General features: G+C 46.5%; 1 protein-coding gene across 2 annotated transcripts in view; it reads left to right on the forward strand.

Annotated features, from left to right (window-relative positions):
• Positions 1–21,202, forward strand: part of STK24 (serine/threonine kinase 24) — a 99,862-nt gene that overhangs the window by 45,211 nt on the left and 33,449 nt on the right. Inside the window, exons 1-2 of one of the 2 annotated variants that reach the window (XM_081294191.1) lie at positions 30–122; positions 2,249–2,479. In XM_081294191.1, coding sequence (XP_081150317.1) covers positions 45–122; positions 2,249–2,479 — 309 coding nt within the window. In that variant the 5' untranslated portion in view covers positions 30–44. Of the gene's footprint in view, positions 1–29; positions 123–2,248; positions 2,480–21,202 lie in introns of those variants that run through there. The other variant, XM_081294192.1, reaches the window with a different exon arrangement.

Below are 21,202 nucleotides of genomic sequence, written 5' to 3' on the forward strand. Positions count from 1 at the left end.
GGATGGAAGAGGGCTGTTGAAGTAGAGTCCTGGAGCAGAGAAGGATGGATTCCAAAGCCCAGCTTTTAGGATTGGCCTTGAAGAAAAGGAGGGCCACCCCACCTCATCCTGGAGGGAAGGAGGTAAGGGGGACTGTGTGAAGGTGGACATGGTAACTGCTCGGAGTGGCCAGCAGCCACTCACCTCTGTCCCATTATTTTGAAGAGGAGATGCCCCATCCCAACCACTGGGGCTGTGCAGGAGGGCGGGGGCCGGACTCAAGGCACCATGCAGGGAAGGAGGGTGCCAGGTGCCCACCTGGGATTCTCTGGCCACCTTTGGGGATGTTCCCAGTTCCCCAAAGTGACTTTGAGGGGTGTTCACCTGGAGTACCTGACAGGTTTGAAAGTATATTTTAGGGCTGCCCACGGCTTCAGAAATAATCCCCGCTCTGGCTGCTGTCACCGACTCTGGCGGATGCAGGGCACTTGGGCTGTTTCCGAAGCCTGGAATACAAGTTCAGGCTCCCCGCGTGGTCAGGTCTCCACCTCTGAGAACAGCAGGTGCTCAGGAAGCACACTGGGGCTCCGTGTGAGCCAGCCGTGCCACGTGTGCAGCGCTTTGGTGGAAGCCCCGGGGCGGGAGCCTCAGCTGCCCCATGACTGTGTGTAGCTTTCCATGAGCCGAGGCGTCTGCGCTGGCCTCTAGTCCTTGTGGTGCTGGTGTTTGTTAGGCTGTGGCTCCATAGGACATCCCCTTCCAGTTTTAAGTGTCACTGTCTCTCTTTCCTGTGTCCTTCCTTCCTGGCCAGTGGTTTTGAGCTTTCTCACTGTGGGTGCACAGTCTCCGTGGGCCAGCTCTGCCCCTCTGTGAGAAGGAGGCTGCCTGTGACTTGGTGCCTGCGTTATCGCTGTGCCTTGTTTTGTTTCCTGGGCGGGGACACCTTGTGGCCCAGTGAGGCTCCCACATTCGGCCACAGGCTGACCTGCTCCCATGGCTCCCTTGGGCAGTGCTTGCTGGGACCTCTGAGTGTTTCTTCCCCCAGCAGGTGAGGGGTGGGCGCCTGACAAGACTCATCCACTCTCTGGTTGTCACCGCTGTGTCCTGTGCCTGGGACCTGCTTTGGCCCTGCTGGGCTTCTCACTCTACCCTCTTCTCTTATTCTCTTTACTTCCTTTTCAGTCCTCCCTCTCCTCTCTGACCCTTTCCCATCCTATTCCAGTGTCTTTGAAGGCACCATGGGCCTTCGAGGGTTGTCTCCGCGTCCCCTTTCTCCTGCATGCAGGGTTGTTCTAAGGGAGAATGTGTCCCTAGGGCTTCTGGCTTGAGCCCTTTGATGCCCACGGAGGTTCCTGGCTGGTGCTTGTCACTGGGGTGGGGCTGGGCAGTTGCTTGTTCTGAGGTGTGCAGCGGCTCTGTGCACCTGGCTCTGCTTGCTAAATGTTAGTACCCCCCCCCCCCAGTTTTGTGACAAATAGCCCCTCACATCACTTCTGCACATTCCCTGGGGGTGACAGGTTACTGCCCCCATAGAGAACTCAGCTGTTCACACATCTCTGTGCAGGGGGGACCGCTAGGGTGCATTCATGATGGTGAAGAACTTTTAGGAACTATTTCAAGGACACAGCACTTATGTGACAGAACAATGCAGGCTGCGTATTGTTTTCTGGGATTCGGTTGGATTGTTGCTGTAGGTGGAGGCAGCAGTTGTCAATGAGGGTGCAAAGGACGGTGGACACTGGGCTTTGCACCAGTCCCTCATAGGTGGACTGTCTGCCCCCCTATCCCCATCCCTTGCCTGATGTAGTAGATACCTGTGTTTTAATAAACACCCACTTGGATTTAGGTAATTTTGGGGATAGGGTGGAATTTTTGTTTAGACAAGAGTGTGCTGTTGGGATTGAACCCAGGACCTTGTGCCTGCTAGGCAAGTGCTCCATCACTGAGCTGCATCCCAGGCCAAGACAGGTTTTTCAATAAACTATATGTCCATTCTAGCACGTTCACAGAATCATTTAGGCTTTTAATTCCACTTTTCTTCTTTAATTGGGTAATTATTCTTGTTGCACGTTTACCACGTTTATCAGTCTAGTATACCTATGTAGGTGAGAGCCAGGAATCTTAGGTCCTGACCCTGAAGAACTTGTGTTCCCAACCAGTCTGATCCTTGACACAGAAAACAGACTATGGACTGAAGTATTATAAAGAAAGAAATGATCATGGCACTGTGAAGTATAAAGGTTTTCCTTCTTTTTCTTTTCTCCTGCAGAACCTAAAAGCAGACCCAGAAGAGCTTTTTACGAAACTGGAGAAAATTGGAAAGGGCTCTTTTGGTGAGGTGTTCAAAGGCATTGACAATCGGACTCAGAAAGTGGTTGCCATAAAAATCATTGATCTGGAAGAAGCTGAAGATGAGATAGAGGACATTCAACAAGAAATCACAGTGCTGAGTCAGTGTGACAGTCCCTATGTAACCAAATATTATGGATCCTACTTGAAGGTAAGGCTTAAAAATAGTGCCATTTTCCATCTTGCAGCACTTGGCTGAGCGGGGACAGGAAGGACTGCTGCAGCACAGCAGGCTTGCTCAGGAAGGAGGGTGACGTGACCTTTGCAATCAGAGCAAGCTGACTTCGATGGTCTATCATTTTAAATGTCGCCTATAGAAATTTATTTTTGGCAAGAAGTGTTTGATGTTGACATTCTCTTAGAAACAACAGAGAGTATTTCTGGGTGGGGCTTTGGCATCAAAACTGTCTCTCAGTATCACAGTAACTGTTAATCACCTAATTTTAGGATGATTTATGAGCAATAATAAAAACTCATGCCAGCCTAAGAATATTAATCTCTTAATGTTTTCCATCATAACTGCAATTTAATTTAATGCTGTTTTTAAAGACTGTTGCTGAGAATTGTTAATTTTGATAGCTAGTTTATCTACGCTTCTCAGAATACGAAACTGTAAGTTACAACAACAGAGCACTACAAACTATCCTTGGCCTTTATGCTATTCCTAGAATCGTATTAAAATGGTTTTCTGATCTTGATGGAACCGGTTCACTCTATTAGATGTTGCAGGGTCATCTTCTCCCCTGAGAAGTTCTAAGACTGTTCTTGTGTTTTGGGTTCCTAGACGTGTTCATTTCATGAGCTACAAACGTGTAGTATCTTTTAAACTGAGTTTTGGAAATCAATTCTGAAATAATTCTCATGGAAATCAAAACATGGTAGGTAGAAATGACGATTTCCCGAGGAAAGCAGCACTACACCTGGATGGTTAAGATTGGGTCTGTCCTCTCCTGTGAGTTTATCTATCTGCTTAATAAACCTGCTCTGATGTAAAAAGGGATAATATAGGTTTTGATTTTGTGGAAATGTGAATAAGAAGGTATTAGTTGAAGGCTGGAAATTCTGAGAACCATTGATTTACCAAAATGAATATTTAAAGGAAATCAAAATTGAGTGGTAATACTATTTTCCATTCTGTAAATGGTAGCAATATGGCGTGGCTAGCTCAAATGTAGCATTTTGAATTGGGAGTCAGTTTTGGAGTCAAATGTCACCAGGCTTGAATCTTGTCATCATTTACTTTGGTGTGTGGCCTTGAGTGAAAAAAAAAATTGTTTTTAAAGCTTCCTTGCTTCCTGATTTGTAAAATGGAAAATACCCATTGTTGCAGGGCCAGGGATGTGGTTCATTGGTAGAATGCTTAAAATCCTGGGTTTAGTCCCAGCACTGCAAAACCCCAAAACAAACAAGAACCCATTGTTGTAAAAATTAAATGGGAAATAAGAATGTGGAAGTACCTTCAGCCAGCTTTCCATGGCTGTGACCAAAATACCCGACAAGAGCCACTGGAGAGGAGGACAGTTTATTTTGGATGTACCCTTTCAGAGCACGCCCCCGCTGGCCCATCTCCTTCTGCTTACAGTCACCACCTGTCAGTCACCAAACTAGGATGGACTGATTGGGTCACAGCTCACAATCCGACCATTTCACCTCTGAATATTCCTGCATTAACACAGGAGCTTTTGGGGGATACCTCCTATCCAAACCATAACAAGTAGGTACTTAATCTTAATTTCCTTCCTTAATTGGTTGGATTTGTTGAGACCTCCTCTCTTAAATTGCCTTGTAGTGAAGGTAAATTACCTTCAGTGAAAGTATCCAGTGAGGTCAAACCAAGAAAACCGGACCAGTGAGAGCTAAGGAAGGAGGCCAGTGCCCAGAGTGAGTGTTGCGTGCTGGTGCCCCAGCGTGGCACTCACCAGGCAGCCGGGAGGCACCGCAAGCCTTCTCATGACCAGGAGGAGAGCACGTGCGGCTTCCACAGGGGAGTGCCAAGGTCGAGTGGATACTAGATTTCTAAGAAGAACAAGCTCAGCTTGGAGTCTGTGCTGTGCTGCTTCGTGTGCTGTCGGGTTCCTGCAGCAGTGGTGGTCAGCAGATTCCCAGTTGGCGCTGATGGTTTGTGCTGTTGTATGGTAGATCCTCAGTGTCAGGGATTTAGCTCAGCTGCTGTGTAACTGGAAATTGGGGCTCAGTGGCTACGCATGTCTTCAGCCTCAGCTCTGCAGCAGGATTTTACTAATTGTGGGGGTAGATGGCTTTACAGTGGCTCTGACTACGCATACCCAGAGTCCTGTCCAGTCTGTCTGGTTCTTGCCTGAATCACTGATTCTGGACCATCATAAAGCAACCTGACCTTGGTTCAGGGTTGCCCAGTGAATTTTATTTAGTTGACATAAAGCCAACTGCTGTCATAAACTCCTTAAGTTTATAATAACTCAGGTATGAATTTATCTCTTGCTCACAGGTTGCCCTGGTCTGGGGGCTCTTTCCCTTCAAACACTGATCCAAGACCTCCAGTTTCTTCCTCTGTCTTGCTCATTGGCTGTGCTTGGCCATCTTAAGTCAGTGGAGGCTCATGGGTAGGAGAGGCTATGTGCTCAGGCCTGGCCCAGAGTATGCCGTTTCTGTCCATGTTGCCCTGGCCAGAACACCCCTGACCACATCTAACATGGGAGGCTGGGAATGTCATTGAATTGCATGTTTAGTGGGTGGAGAAATGGGCTCAGTGCACATGGCTGGTCTTTCCCATGACATGAACTTTAAAGGAAATGGAATAACTCATGGGATGGTTTCTCTACTGACTGTCTTCAGGTCAGACAAAAAATTTGTGTAATTTTATCTTATATTTTATAAATTTTACCAGGCTGATTGTCCTTTAGGAAATAGTACCATGAATAACATCTCCACCATTGTTGAAGGTTGCCTTCCATTTCGTAAATCATGTTAAAGCCCATCGTCATTTTATTTAAAACATGAACTGCTCTTCATAAACAGCATTAATGTCACAGTCAGCCAGGACAGGAACCCAGATTTGTAATCCTATCTGCCCATTCTTACATGATAGAATTCCATGGACTCGCTGGCCCACAAGAGGACCCTGTGACGGCCAGACTACTCTCGCATTACCTTGGTAGCTTAGGACGTTAGTGTGGTCCTGACTGGCAGGCAAGAGGCGGATGACGGTGACTTGTTGGACCAGGTTGGCATTGCTTGTGCTGCATGTGGTCCCCATTGCCCTTTGAAAGCTGGTACTGTTCAGAGCTCAAGTTCTTCATTCTTTACGAGGTGACTGGAGAGGGGGTCTTAGGATCTCACCCCATGTTCAGGGACTTTTACATAGCAGGACTGGACAAAGGAGAGAATGAGTACCAGCAGCTGGCGTCCTCATTGCTGGGTCAGCATTCAAAGGTTTCATGGTTATTATTTGGCTTCATTCATCTAGACCAGCAAAAAAGATGAAAAAGAGTAAGTGGTCAGAATGTCCTGAATCTTACTGCAGACCAGGAGGTAGGTTCATTCTGACGTGTAGCCATGATCAAATCTTAGATCACTTTGTGGCATGTTGTTGCCCAAGATTAAAAACAAAACAAGGGCTGGGTGTGGTGGTGCACACCTGTAGTGGCTCAGGAGGCTGAGGCAGGAGGATCAAGATTTGAAAGCCAGCTTCAGCAAAAGCAAGGCGCTAACCAACTCAGTGAAGCTCTGTCTCTAAATAAAATACAAAATAGGGCCGGAGATGTGGCTCAGAGGTCGAGTGTCCCCGAGTTCAATTCCCAGTAAACCAAACCAAACAAAAAACAAGTATGACAGCCAGGGAGAGAGGGACAGTGATGTAATATTGAAAATTCTTGTTTATGTTGTTGGATGTGAGGACTGGAAAGGTCTTGAAGATTATCACGCACCCTTCACTTCATTCATTGTAGCCTAAGTGTTTAATGTTTGGAAAGAAAAACAGTTGGAATGTTAACCAGAAGTCTCCATCTCTCAACTGTTGTACCACAAAAACACCATCCACAAGATCAAAATGAAAATGTTTGTTGGTGCGTGGGGTGTGCAGGACAAGAGAGGGAGTGTTGAGGCTATGTTTTTAGTGAGGACTTAAGATGGGGACAGTACTGTGAGGTGGGCGCAGTGTGGGATTCCACACCTCTTCTGCCCACAGTGGACTCTCTAGGCATTTTGTCGGGGGGATCGCCAGCCTACCAGACCCTCCATCAGGTTCACGGATGGTCACAGCCAGGGTTTTCGTCTTGGAGCATCTCCTACCATGGGCCACTGACTTGCTAAGGGATCAAATGCAGGTAAATACACTGATCTTATGGGATAGCTGTAGAGTTTGGGTCATGTTTGTAAAGTGCCTTGAATGTAATTAATTTTTAGTAAATGATAATTTCTTCTTCTTCTTATAATTTTTGGTACTGGGATTGAACTCGGGAACACTCGACCACTGGGCCATTTATATTTATTTAGAGGCAGGGTCTCACTGAGTTGCTTGGTGCCTTGCCATTGCTGAGGCTGGCTTTGAACTTGCCATCCTTCTGCCTCAGCTTCGGAGCTGCTAGGATTATAGGTGTGCTGGGATTACAGGCGTGCACCACTGCACCTGGCTATGTTTTTTTAATTAATATGAGGAAAGTTATCCATATAACTCAGCTCATCAGTCTGAAACTGATTGTCAGCATGCTGAACATGCGGCTTTCTTATGCTCTTTTAAAATGTTACTTAGGTCGCAGACATCAAGCCAGATTGAAGCAAATCAGGTGTGAGGCCCAATAAAAAAGAATATAAATGGCTTTTCAAATCTTTATTTGCCATAGTTTTTATTTTTTAATTCTTTTTTGTATTTATGAACTTTGGAGTAATTGTCTAATAGTGGATTCAGATCCCTGGTTTATGTGTAATTTTCATCAGTTCAGAGATTATCAGGATCGTTTTACCCAAAAAATTCACTAGAAGGCTATTAAGGGAAAGTCCCTCAATGAATTTTAGAAAATAAAATTATTCTGCTAAAGTGTTGGTGACATGGGCACATTATAGAAAATAGCACACTTTTAGAGTAATTTTCAAAGACTTCTAGTTTCCTTTGGGGAAGGGAGGGGGGAGAAAAACAATAGTGCCTGATGAAATCAAAAAACAATCATATTGTTCTCAGGGAACGAAGTGAAAGGAGGCTGGGTGGATGAATGGAAATAGGAAAAGACACCATGTGGAGGGCTGGCGTCTCCGCGGGGGAGGCTGCCTCTCCATGATTCTCAGCAGCCTCCCCTGACTTTCAGGCCATCCTAGGTGGACAGTAGGGTATAATCAGCCTACTGTACTTGTCTCCAGGGGACATCCCTCCTATGGTTCTCTGCCCTGAAGGTTGTGTTACAATTCCATGATCTTTTTGTATCTCAGCGGAACCTTCAGCCTGACCACTGTGCCAACAGGCATAGTCCTTTAGGACAAGTTAAACCGGATCTTCACTTATGCTTTTCTCCCAGCTGTTTCTTGAAAACCATGCTCCTGACACCTTTGGTTTCAGGCATATTTAGGAATACCAATGGGTTATTTGCTTCCGAATGTCTGTCTTCAGGTTCATGCCCTTGAAGTGCAAAATCTCCTACACCTCAGAAATTCTTACCAAATCAGGATACCTTTTAAATTTGTGTCTATTTTCCTTCTAAAGATAGAATTCCAGCAGTGTTTTCAGTTAGGTGGAGAAAATAAGATAATACTTTAATATTTTAGTACTTAAGGGAGAGGATTTGTAGCTTTTTTGAACCAGAGTCAACAAACCATCTTTAAAGGGCCAGGGAATAAAGTCTCGACCCTCCCACATGGAGAGGTCCTTGTCTTGTTGGAGGACATTCTGTGCCTATTCTGGTCTACATTTGGGAAAATGTGGACCATCTAAATGTGCCCTGTAGCTCTTTGTCCCCCGCCCCCTGCCACCCAGGTGCCCCACACCCTGAAGACCCTTGTGGCAGTGTCTGCAGAGGTTCTTGGTGACCAGTGCTGTTGGCATCTAGTGGGTGGAGGCCAGGGGTGTTTCTGCACATCCTGTAGTGCACAGATTACCCAGCACAATGTCAGCAGCACCCTGCTAAGAAAGCTCTGCTCTGTGATCTTGGCTCACAGAATGGGTGTGCCAGCGATGGTGTTCCTCCAGCTGACATTTGGGAGACTTGGACAGGTAATCTCAGAGACCTTGGTCTGCCCACCTGATTTTCCTTGCCAGACCACATGTGGGCTTTGAGCAACATGGCTGATATGTCCCAGAAATTCAGGACAGAGTGTGCACTGCTCGCATGCTAGGCTGCAACACTGTAGTCTCATGCAGCACTTGGCTGATGGTGTCTGAGAGAGGCTTCGCTGGGTTTCTTCTGTTCTGATGGAAGGCAGGATAAAAGGTAGACCATGTGATGGACTGAAGGGGTCAGTATTTACATGGCAATCTGTACCCAGGACTCACTGAGACCTCCCCTGGCCAGGGGTTCATCTTGAGCAGCTTGTAGTGGATAGCAGTGGTCTGGTGGGTGCCACCCACTCCTCACAGACAGGCGGGCTCATGACAGGTACATTTCTCCCTGGGACACTGTACTCCAACTGAAAATTCACCTTCACCTGGAGGTTCTCATTTGCTCGCTGGTGTTTGGATTTTTTTTTCCAGCAAATGGATCTGGTGACCATGGTCAGAAGTGGTTATTGAGTCTTCATCTTGATGTTGTGTGTTACAAAAGTTAATGGGCGAGAATTCAGGTGAGCTGCTGATCCCTTTCTTTTATTTATCTACTTACTTACTTTATGGGAGTGCTTCACGGCTGGAGTTGTGGTTCTCAAGGTGTGTGAATGAGCCGTGGTGTGACCCTGGTAGTCTCTGACCTGGGGCCACTCAGCAGGCTGTTTTGTTCTGTTAAATGGATTGTTGGCTGTTGTCTTGCGTTTCTTTCCCTCTTTCCATCTATGGACCTTTGAGGGAGGATAGTGGAGTTTTTCAGATTTTACACTTTGTGGCACCGCAGCCATTGATCTAGACAAGACCTTTCCCTGTCTCAACATCTGTGTGTCTTTAGTGGACAGGACATTGTTTTGTGGACTGTGTCCGGGTTTATTTTCCCCTCCTGCAGAATTATTTTCAGTGTTTACACACAGCAAGTCCCACCTTTTTGGATATATCTTCTCCGTGTTTTAGCATACATATAGCTCCTTCTAGGCTACATTATTACACTAGGGCACAGAACAAGAATTCCTGAACCATTAACCCCTGGCAATAAGTGGTCTTTCCTTACACTTTTGGATTTCCATAATGCCTTAAGTGGAACATGACAGCCCACAGTATTTTGTTGGTTTTTTTTTTTTTTTTTAAGTTAGCATAATGCCTGTGGGAACCGTCCTTGTTCATGTGGGTGTTAGTTGTTTTTTTTTTTTTTTTTTTTTTTAATTTTTGAATGGCACACAATTGGATGGATATGCATATTCATCTTTTAAGGACATTTGAGTTGTTTTCAAACATGTTTGCTGTAAACATTCACAGTCTGTTTTGTATGAACATGAATCTCTTGTTTCTCCAGGATGGTAGATACCTAGAAGTAGGATTACTGAGTCATAGGGTCAGCGTCCCTGTACTACCATGTGTGATTACTCAGGAGAGACTGTCCCATCAGCAGGCACTTTTTTTTTTTTGGTGTGTGTGTGTGTGTGTGTGTGTGTGTGTGTGTGTGTGTGTGTGTTTCCCTCACTCCCCCCCCTTTTCCACTTAAAAACAAGAAAAAAAGCTTTATTGACTTTAATTCATATACCATGCAGTTTGCCCACCTGTGCAGCTCCCTGGTTTCTAGTATGTGCACAGGACGGGCAGGCACCACCACAGCTGATTTGGAACCTGTGTTGAAGCAGAGCATCGCGGGGGAGCATGTGGAGGAGCAGAGTGGCTCACCCCACTTGCCCCCGTGGAGAAGATGCAGAGAGGGAGGAGGGGCCAGGGTTCACGATTCCCTCCTATTCCCTGGTGACATGTCTTCCTCCCGTTAGTCCCTACCTCTTGAAGGTTCCAGGGGTGCCATCAGCTGGGAACCAAGCCTCTAACTCCTGAGCCTTTGGGGGATGCTAAAGACCCAAACCACAGCACTGAAGAATATGCCATTGTACACATACACCCTACCTTGTTATCCTGGGTCAGTTGATGGACGGCTGGTTGTTTCTACCTGGGTCAGTTGATGGACGTCTGGTTGTTTCTACTTTCTGGCAGTGTCTAAGTGTTTCTGTGGATGTTGTATTTCTCTTGGAGTGGAAGGTTGGGTCACATAGGAATTCTGGTTGGCCTTTCAAGAAACTTTTTCTTGTGGTTTAGTTTTGTTTTGGGGGAACTGTTGAGAGTTTTCCCAAGCAGCTACACCGTCGTACATTCTCACAGTACTAAAGCAAGTTTCTAGTTTCTCCTGACCTGTTCTTTGTTTTTAAAACAACAGCTATTCAATGGAACCACACTTTTCAATCAATTGGATGGATTGATTGGTTCATTGATTTATTTTTTTTTTTTATTTTTGGTCCTCAGGATTGAGTGCTTTACCATTGTGCTACATTTCCAGTCTTTTTATTTTTATTTTTTGAGTCAAGGTCTTGCTAAGCTGTTGTGGTTGGCCATGAACTTGCATCTGGAGCCTCTGGGATTCTAGGTGTGTGCCACGGGCTCATGGGTTTTGATAAGCATTTCCCCTGTGGTTAATAGTGTTGGGCTTGGTTTGTCTACTTTTTGCTTAAATTGATATACGACTTCCTAATTTCCCCCAGTCTCTTAGATATCGAGTTTGTCCTGCTTCCTTGTGTTTCTGCTGTGGGTAAGCGGGAGCAGCTGTGGGCATTCTCGGACTGGGTGACTTGTTGGTTTCTGGGTTCAGGGTTCACGTCTTCGGGAAGCTTTCTTGTGAGTGAATGTCTTCTAGTATTTGAGAGCACATTCCAGCTACTCCATCTTGGTCTCCGAGGCCCCGGGCATCTCCTCTGCCACCACACTTTTCACTTTGAGGTGCACTCAGCTGTTGTCCTGTCTGACATTTCTCCTCTCGTTTATCGGGTCTCTTTCCACTACTGGCATTGGTGGACAGGGGCACTCCCTTGTCAGGGGCACCTTGTGGGTCCTGCCCTTGGTGGCTCACCTATTCACTTGCCCCTCGCTGTCTGCTCTTGGACGGTTCTCTCCGGGGGGATCTGTCCTCTTCTTAATTCTCAGCACCACTTGGCATGTGGCTGATGTGGTCCCGCCAAAGCTTGAGCACATTAGCAATGGACCTGCTGGCTGCTGGTCCAGGGTCACCATTTCACACTTGCCTGCTGTGCAATGATATTGGGTAACATCTGGAATCATCTTATTTGACCTAGTGTTGAGTTTTTAATTATGGCCACCATTGGGTAGTTGAGCCAGAGAAATCTTGCCTGATGTGTCTTTGGTTTTATTCTATTTTCAGTGTGCATGTGATGTTCCCCTTTGTACTTGGACGTGTTAAATGCGTGATGTGCATTTATGCCAGTAGCTGGGGCCTACTTTGCCCTATCTTCAGGAGGTTAGGCAATGTCCACAAGTCTTTCTCCCAGGAATGTGTTCCGGAAGTCGGTTCTCTCCCTGCCAATGAGGCAGCTTCTTCAGCTGCTAGACCTGTGTCACATGAGCTCTGCAGAGTGGCCCGTTTCTCCCTCCCCAGGCTTACATCCAGGCTCTGCCTTGAACCTCGTCTGGATTCGTGGTTCTTCACCTTTCTTGTTGGCACTGCTTTGTTCTCACTGGATGGTTTTGTGGTCACCTAGAGAATTGCGGGCAGTGACACCTGGGAAGCCTGCTTTCCAGGGCTACACCCTTCCTGACCACTTGTGCTGGCTCCTTCTGGCTCTCACCCTGGGGTACACCCTTACTGATGCCTTTTTCTTACAGTTGGGACCGCTCGGGCTCTGGAGGGTTCACTGATGTGGCTGTAAGGGATGACTGGTTTATATGTATGCCTTTTTGAAAACCTGTCAGATAATGGTTTTGTTGGTATGTTGGAGAGTTTTGATAATTCTTTAGAGAAGTAAATTAATTTTTAAGTGGCTTTTTCTTAATCTTTCCTGGTTGATTGGATATCTTAAGAATTCTTGAATTAAACTTTTAAAACACACGTCCTCAGAGCACTGTGTCCTTCCCACCTCCCTTCCTCCCTCATAGAGAAAATTTCATATTTCCAGTATTTGCATTGCATTAGGTGGTAAGGATCAAATATCTTCAGGCATTTGTTTGTCCAAGGGAAAGCTGATTTGTTTTTTAAAGGGAAATTGTGGGATGATGTATAATGAAATGTGTAGAAGGAGTCTTGCTAGGTATGCTCCTGGCTGAGAAATTCTGATGTCTTAGCATTGAGTGACGGCTGGCTGCTGAAAGTAGATAAGTAAGCTGTGACATTGGCCAAGCTTTGTTACATTGGGTTAGGTACTCCACCTGCTTTACCTTGAGCTTTACCTGCTAAACCTTGACTTTTAATTACTTTTGGTTGACTTAATATGAGATTATAGGTTTCAGTTGCACTTAATGACTTCTTCTTATTATAAATGAAACCAGTGGAGATAGGTCCAAGGCAAGGCGATGATAGAACAGGCTAGCAGCAGTGAATCACCTTCTTTGTGTTTCCTTGTGAGCTTTTCCTCTTGCTTCTAGCCATGGCTGGTGGATTTTGGAGTCACCGTTATCATTGTTGCTTATTATTTTGCAGGACTAGAGGTAGAACCCAGGACCAGTGTGTGCTAAGCAGGCCCTTCACCACTGAGCTGCATCCTCAGCCCTGATGTTATTAGTGATCACATTTTCAGCAAGTGCAACGAGGTGAAGTTGGCTTATGTTGAAAATGTTTGGTAGCAGGGATGAGGATATAACTCAGTTAGTAGAGTGCTTGCCTCACATGCACAAGGCCCTGGGTTCAACCCCCCAACCCCACACAAATGTTTGGTAGCAAGCATTGGTTCTTTTAAAATAGATGTTGCTCTTTTTTTTTTAAAAAATTTTTGTTTTTTGTAGTTGTAGATGGACAGCATGCCTTTGTTTATTTCTATGTGGTGCTGAAGATTGAACCAAGTGCCTCACAAGGCAAGGCAAGTACTGCCACTGAGCTAGAGCCCCAGCTGCTGTGTTTCTTCTTGGAGGAGGAGATGCCACCAATCTTAGTTTCTGCACTGAGGTGTGGCGTGAGGACTTCAGTCCTAGGTGACTCTGTGTTTCTGGACACTTTTTTTGTTTAATTTGAAGTTGGTTTCTTGGAATTCAGAGGCTGACAGGCTTGGCCCTAAGAGAAAGGGGATATACACATGCCACACACAAAAGCACAGTTGTTGCCGGGGACCTTAGGGCCAGTTGCAGCAGGAACTTGCCTTTACAAGACCTTGGGTTCCCATCAGTTTCTCAGATTGGTCTCTGAAGTTTGTATTCACGAGTACCAGCCTCAGGCAAGGTTAGCTACAGCAGCCTGGCTCAGTTTCCCCACTAGTCAGGGTGGTCAGAATGGAGCCTGGTGTGCAGTGAGAGACAAGCTGTTGCCACAGATGGGGACTAGGGACCTGCCTGCTTCCCCCTGTTGCCTTCTTACTAAGGGAAAGGATGGATCACAGTAAGTTAGCATTTCCTAGTTGAGTTTTTGTCTTTAAGAGGTTAGGTTACTGGGTTGAAAAAAGAAGAATTTTAGTTTGTGTCCTTGGGAAGGTCTGCTGGCAGTGGATTTGGGGTTTTAGTGTTTTTGTACCTAATCTTTAAAGTGTGGCTGCAGAGAGAAATGCCTTTTAACCCAAATGCCACCTTTCCTCTTGCTTGGAACACCTCCCGTCTGCCTCTTGGGAGAGTAACTGGAAAAGTGAGCGTTGGGCCTGGTGGCGGAAGAGGTCACAGAGGGTGTGCGGTGGGTGGTTTCTCGGGGCACACGGGTCCCTATGCAGAGTGGCTGGGTGTCCGTGGCTGGCCGCGGTCAGCAGGAGACGCTGGGGAGCTGTTACCTAGCTCTTTGCTTCTTAGAAGTTGAGTGTCCGGGTGTTCGTGTGTCTTTGTAGAATAGTTCACACGCGGGCTGTCTTTACAACCGGAGACAGCAGCATCTTCAGATCTGGTGAGGTCAGGGGGCCAATTCCAGAAACTCAAACCAGGTTCAGAAAACTCTTCCCGAGTCACGCTGCAGGCTAAACCCCGCATTCAGGGTCAGGTGCTTGCTGAGGCGGCGGTCAGTCGCAGCGCGTGGCGGGTCCCCGGCTCATCTTGCCGTTGTGATTGAGGGACGGAGTTTCCCCGAGAGGCCCTAGTGCTTCAGTTCACGCCCGTGTCCTGGAGGCTGTCTGTTGTCACCCTTGCGGTGCGGGTGCCTGCACATCCCGTCCACCCACCTCTACTCCTGGGACGGGAGGAAGAGTCCTCCTTGTCCCCGGTTACCCTCGCACCAGACAAGCCAGCAGGTGAGGAAGAGCAGGCTCCCGTGTCACAGACTCCCTGCAGAGGGCAGCAGGCTGGCGTGTGTGGGCGCGTGTGTGGGCGCGCTCCCTCGTGAACCTGGCTGGCGGGCCAGACCTGGGGGCCAGCTGTCATTCTTGGAAGGTGTGCTGTGAGGGAGCCTCAGAGGCGAGGGGAGCGGCCGCAGCCTGTTTGTGGGACCTGGCTTCTGTGGCCTTGCCGGGGTCTTCGTAGATGGAAGAAACGGAACAGAATCGCTGGCCTCACCTCCTGATCTGGCAGGAAAAGGAGGCGTCACGTGAATTTTGTTCACATCCTCTGAGGATTCAGAGGGCAGTGGCGACTAAACCCGTCCCTGATACTCCACGGACAGGGCCACAGTTTGTGCCGTGGAGACAACTCGGGCAGGTGAGTGGTCAGGGCCAGCCCTGAAAGAAGACGCGAGGAGAAGGTGACAGGTGGCTGTGGAGCAAGAGTGCTGTGGCCAGGGTGCACCGAGGAGGCCTGCAAGGAGGGCTGCGGAAGAGGCTCTGGGCCGGGCTGTGCTGGAAGCAGGGGTGTGCCTGTGGCCTCCAGAGACGCCAAGAAAGGGGGAGTGGGACGTGTCCCCAGAAACGTGCGATCTGTCTGTTCTGTTGTCTGTTTTGGGACTCTTCTAAGTTGTTTTCTTAGATTTTTGGCTGGTTATTTTAAACATAATCGATTTTAGAGTTGCTTCAAATGGGCATCCTGTTTCCGTGATGCTTATTTGTATTTTCACTGTTGTTGGCTTCAATTAATTGACTTACTGTCTGAAGAAAACGGATTTGGGGTTTATGATTCCATTTAAGTGATGCAAATGTACTAAGTCTCTGAAAAGAGGAAAGTCATTCGAATTTTTAGAAACGTGTTTAGATGCACAATTAGTTCTTTTGAGTGGTAATTTTCTCAGATGTCTGTCAGTTGGATTTTTATTTGGGTTTGGGAGGAGGTAGTGTTCTTGCAGAGTAGCCCTGCTGTTGACCGGTGTGAGCGAGCAGAGAGGCCTTTTAGTCTGATGGGTTCTGAGCTTTATAGCTGTTTCTTGCTGCAAGGAGCACTCTGAGAAGCTGCTCACCATGTTCCAGCTACAGTGGGGACATGTCTTCTTGCACACTAGCCTCATGCTGTGTTTGACATGGTAGCACAGAAGGAGTCGACTTCTTTTTTTCCAGAAGAATTCCCTTCCTCTGAGCAATAAACAAAAGCTTTGTCCTTGTCACTTCAGTTAGGACCATAACAATTCTCTCTTCCACTCTGGCTGCCTCACCATGGCTTGGAAGTCACGTTTGTTTATTCCAAACTTGGAGATGAGGATTTGTTCGGTTCTTGTGCAAGTGCTTGCTGCCTCTCGGCTTCCTGTCAGCTCTTCCCTGGTTAGTTGTGCTCAGCTACTAAAACCATTATGCTGCAATAGCCTCACCCCACCCCACAACCAAAAAACCCTGGAAATTAATCTCACCAAGGAGGTGAAAGGCTGCTACAATGGAAATGAAGAACATTGAAGAAGACCCAGAAGGATGAAAAGACCTCATATGTTCACAGAGAGGCAAACAATATTGTTAAAATTTCCATACAGCTGAAAGCAGTGAACAGACTCAATGCAGTGCCCATGAAAATACCAATGATGTTAACAGACATAGGAAAAACAGCTCTAAAATTCATTTGGAAGAATTAAAAACCCCAAATAGCCTAAGCGATTCTAAGCCAAAACAGCAATACTGGAGGCACCACAACACCTGACTTCAGATTATACCACAGAGCTGCAGTTACAAAACTGCATGGTCCTGGCAAAAAATAGACACACAGATCAGTAGCACAGAAGAGAAGACACAAACCCACATATCTACAGTTGTCTGATCCTTGACAAAGGTGTCAAAAACATACATTGGTGACTAGACAGCCTCTTTATCAAATGGTGCTGGGAAAACTGGTTATGCACACAAAAAGAATGAGACTAGACCCTTTTCTCTCACCCTGCACAAGAATCAACTCAAAAATGGGTCAAAGGCCTAGGAATTAGACAGAAAGGATGTACCTCTTAGAAGAAAACGCAGGGTCAACACTCCACATATAGGCACCAGCAAGGGCTTTCTCAAGAGGACCCCTGAAGCTTAGGAATTAATGCCAAATATTAATAAATGGGATGGCAGCAAATTAAAGAGCTTCTGCACAGCAAAGGAAACAGTTAAGAACATGAAGAGAGTGTACAGAATGGGAGAAAATTTTTGCTAGCTACTATTCTGACAGATGATTAATGTGTAGAATACATGAAGAACTCAGAGAAACTTAACACCAAAAAACCCCAATTGATAAATGGGCAAATGAATTAAACAGACACTTTTCAAAAGAAGAAATAAAAAATGGCCAACAAATATGTGAAAAAATGTTTCACATCATTAGCAGTTAGGGAAACGCAAATCAAAACTACATGAGTTTTCATCTCGGCCAGAATGACAGTCATCAAGAATACGAATAATAATAAATGCTGGAGAAAAAAGAACACTTGGTGTTCACTGTGGGTGGGATTGTCAGCTAATGCAACCACCAAACAGTGTGGAGGTTCCTCAAAAGACTAGGCGTGGAATCGCCTTATGACCCAGCAATACCACTCCTCAGTATCTATCCTAAAGAACTGAAGTCATACTGCAGTGACACATGCATACCCATGTTTATAGTTGCACAAGTCACAATAGCCAAATTATGGAACCAGCCTAGGTGTCCGTCCACAGATGAATAGATGAAGAAAATGTGGTATATATAAACAGGAGTTTAGTTCAGCCATAAAGAAAAGTGAAATTACATCACTTGCAGGAAAATGGATGGAACTTGAGAACATTATGTTAAGTAAATGCCATACTCAGGAGGTTGAGTGTGGTATATTTTCTCTCATATGTAGAAGCTATAGAGGAAAAAGGAAAAGCAAAGTGGAGGAGTGGGGAGTCATGAAAAATCAAAGGAAGGTCAGTAGCGGAAAAGGGACCAAGAGGTGGAAGGAGGGGAGGGAGGGGGAAGGCCTGTGGAGCGATATTGAACATATTACATGGTGTGCACATACGAATATTGAACAGCAAACCCACCATATATACAGCTGTAATGTACCGATAAAAACGTGCAGGGAAAGACGAATGATGTGCTGGATGGGAGCTTAGGGTCGGGGACCCTGTCCCCCTCCTGTGTGAGTGGCTTCAGGACAGCACTCTCCAAAGTTGTTCTTGCCCTTTGGAAGTTATTTACTGAATCCTTGATTGGCCCTGGCCCTGGCCCTGGCGCAGCTGCTGGGAGAGGGAGAAACACATCTGTTTTCTGTAAGAGTAATTCTGATCGCATGTTATCTGCTGTTGTGCTTCTGGGAAAAATCAGAAATAGTGCTTTGAGACCCTGGCATCAGACTTCACTGTGACCAGGGACAGAGCAAAGCTCTTTGTTTCCTTTTAGATCGACCAAACAAAACCAGCAAGGAAATCTTGGTTTGCAATCACAAGGAAGGGCTGGAAGTGGCTCAGTGGTAGGACACTTGCCTAGAATGTGCACCCCCACGCCACTCCCCAAATCCAATCAGAAGGGAATGCTGTCCGTTTCACACCAACGTAGAAAAACGAGATGTTTGCTGCTGAAGTCGATATGATGTAAAGGATCTGCTTTCGCTGTTTCCAAGGATGGGGACGGAATTCTCTTTCCTCCTGAACACACTGTCCTGGAGTAATTGAAGAAAGTCCCGGGGGACATCTGGCAGCTCCATTTTAGGGTTTTCTATCCAGAAAGTTGAAAGGAAGTCAAATTCCAATTAGGCTAAATATTTTACTTCTACAAAAATAAATTCAACTGCTTTCTGGCTAATGTTATCTATAATTTAAAATAAGTATTAATTGAGTTTCTGGCTCTTTGTGTCTAGATACATGCTCTGCATATAGAAACCTCTGGAGTATCTCAGCACACCTGATGTGTTAGGTAAAATAATTATGCCACAGGCTTTCTGGAATTTCTGAAACCGTTTTATTTCTGAACAAATTCTGAAACATGGTATGATACAAGAGCTGACGGATCACAGTTTGGTTACCAGGCAGTCCTTGTCACGTAACCTGGAGAAGCCTTATTCCCAGGCAGCTGACCCCTCACTGGGGGTGGAGGGAGGGTGGTCCTGTAACAGTGTTAGGTGCAGGCCTTCAGGTGAATGACACCTGCTTCAAAGTATAAACTGGCAGACCCAGGCCTCTGCTGGGCCCTGGAGTGGCTGCAGGGAGTGTGGTGGCCGCTGCCCCTTGAGGCTTGCTGGGTGCTAGACAGAGCCACGGGGCCGCCTGCTTCCTGCCAGTCGGGGCTGGGCCGTGTGGGTCCTGTGGACCTTGGCAGGGTCTCCTCACCGACTACATGTAGATAGGGTGGTGGTTCCTGCCATGTTGGTCTCAGGCAAGGAGCCAGCGTCCTTAGGTCGGGGGCCCTCCCCTGGACCTGTTGTCTCACGTCGGCACCCCAGATTCCTGTGTCCAGCCCGAGTGCGGCTTGACTGTTCTCCTTTGCTCCTTAATAACTCATCATAAACCGAGAACTTACGTGTGACCAGCTGTCCACTCTGGAGAGGAACTCTGCAGAAAAAAAAGGCGAGTCAAGTGGCCCAAAGGCAGGAAGGAGGAGAGCCCCAAGTTTTCAGACACCAGGAAAGCCACCAGGGCAGCCACTGGGAGGGCCCAGTCGCTCTCCTCCCGTGGCTGGGGAGGATTCCCAGTGCACGGGCCTGCCCTGAGCAGCCTTCACGGAATTACCCGTTTCCTGAGCGCTAGGCGGTGCTTTTAAAGGCACCTCTTTAAAATTCAGCAAAATGCATGAGGTCTTCTGAGCCAGTTCACCTGCTGACTCACCTTGATCTCTCTGGTTGGGATCTTAAAGAACGAGGACTGAAAATCAACAATCACTCTTTAGGTTTTTGGTATTGATATTTCTGACATGTTTACATAGTTGACGAGTAAAATTTTTACCCAGCAGAAGGATAATCTTGTCATTACTGGGAATCATATTAGTAGTTAATAATGTTTCACTTTTGTAGAAGAAACACATTATTAGCTTTATAACATGATTGTAACAGAACTTAACTCAGTTCAGCAGTTTCTAATTGTTGACTGACTGCTCTGTAATGAGGACAGATGTGCTGGAGGGAAGAAAAACCTCACTTCCCAGGGCTCAAAAACTTTCCTTTAATAGATCTATCATAGTCTTGTGTCAAATTTGTGTTGAGAGAGGAACATCTAGCTGCCCACCCAGGGATCCTCCTCCACCCCCACAGCCCCTTCCAAAACAGATAGCCTCGTGGTACAGACCGTAAGAAGAGCATTTGAGACACCCCAAGTTCTTTCCAATTTATAAAGGATTTTAGAACCAAAAATTTTTATTCTGGGCATGGTGGGTGAAGCATGCAGGTCCCTCAAATTGCAGGTGGGCATTTCTGACGGGCACTTGTTAGAGGCAATCGGATCAGAGTTCATTAGTTTCTACAAGGAACCCAGTTTAAAAAGCAACTGTTGAGAATATTCACAAGGTGACATTTTCCTTCCCAGAACCCTTTAGAAATTAATTGTGACTGTTTGTTGCTGTGGTTCTTGTTTAGGTTTCTGATTCCCAGCTCTTCTTCCTCACCACGTGACCAGACATCTTGAGAAGTAACATGGGCAGAGGCCGAGCACCTGAGGAGGATTGAGAGAACCAAAAGCTGAAAAGCTGTTTCGTACAGTGTGAAGTGTAGGGGTGGGGACCTTCATACTTGATCAGAAAAAGGAATGAGAAATTTTGGGGTTGTCCCCTTCTTAGGGACAGTGACCACCCACTGTGTCCTCGGGTCCTCTGGAGCCCTCAGCTTCCCCCAGTGCAGGCCTCTTGGGGGCAGGCTGAGCCAGTCCTGGGAGTTGCTAGGGGTGGGCTGGGTGGGCTCAGGAAAAAAGAGACGAGGGTAATTGAAGTGCCTGCGTAGCCACGTCTAAAACACTGGACTTTCTCTTTTCTCCTCTGAAAACCCATCTGTTTGGGCTCCTCCCCTCAGTGGTTGTCCACTCCCCATCTCAGGAAGTGCTGCATCCCTGCAGAACTCCCCCCACCACCTATTGTGATGTCATCAGAAAGTTCTGGGCCTCACTGGGTAGTTGTTAGAATGATCAGTTCCCTCAGGGCTTGGCATAAGCAAAAAAACTCCTTTGCATCTCTTGGTGTGTGTGTGTGTGTGTGTGTGTGTGAGTGTGTCTTGGAGGAGGTAAAGCAATTCATTTATTCCCGCTTTTCTTCCTGTAGTTCTTATTCTTTGTAAATTTAATGAATATGCTGTTGAGAAAGGGGGTCCATTTGTTCAGATTTTAAAAACTTAGTCTCCTAAAGTTTATGATTTATCTATTTTTTTGTCTATAATGATTTTCTTTATACGCACACATACACCGCCCA

This window comes from Spermophilus citellus (genome assembly GCF_964194105.1).
Source record: "Spermophilus citellus genome assembly, chromosome: 1".
Lineage (NCBI taxonomy): Eukaryota > Metazoa > Chordata > Mammalia > Rodentia > Sciuridae > Spermophilus > Spermophilus citellus.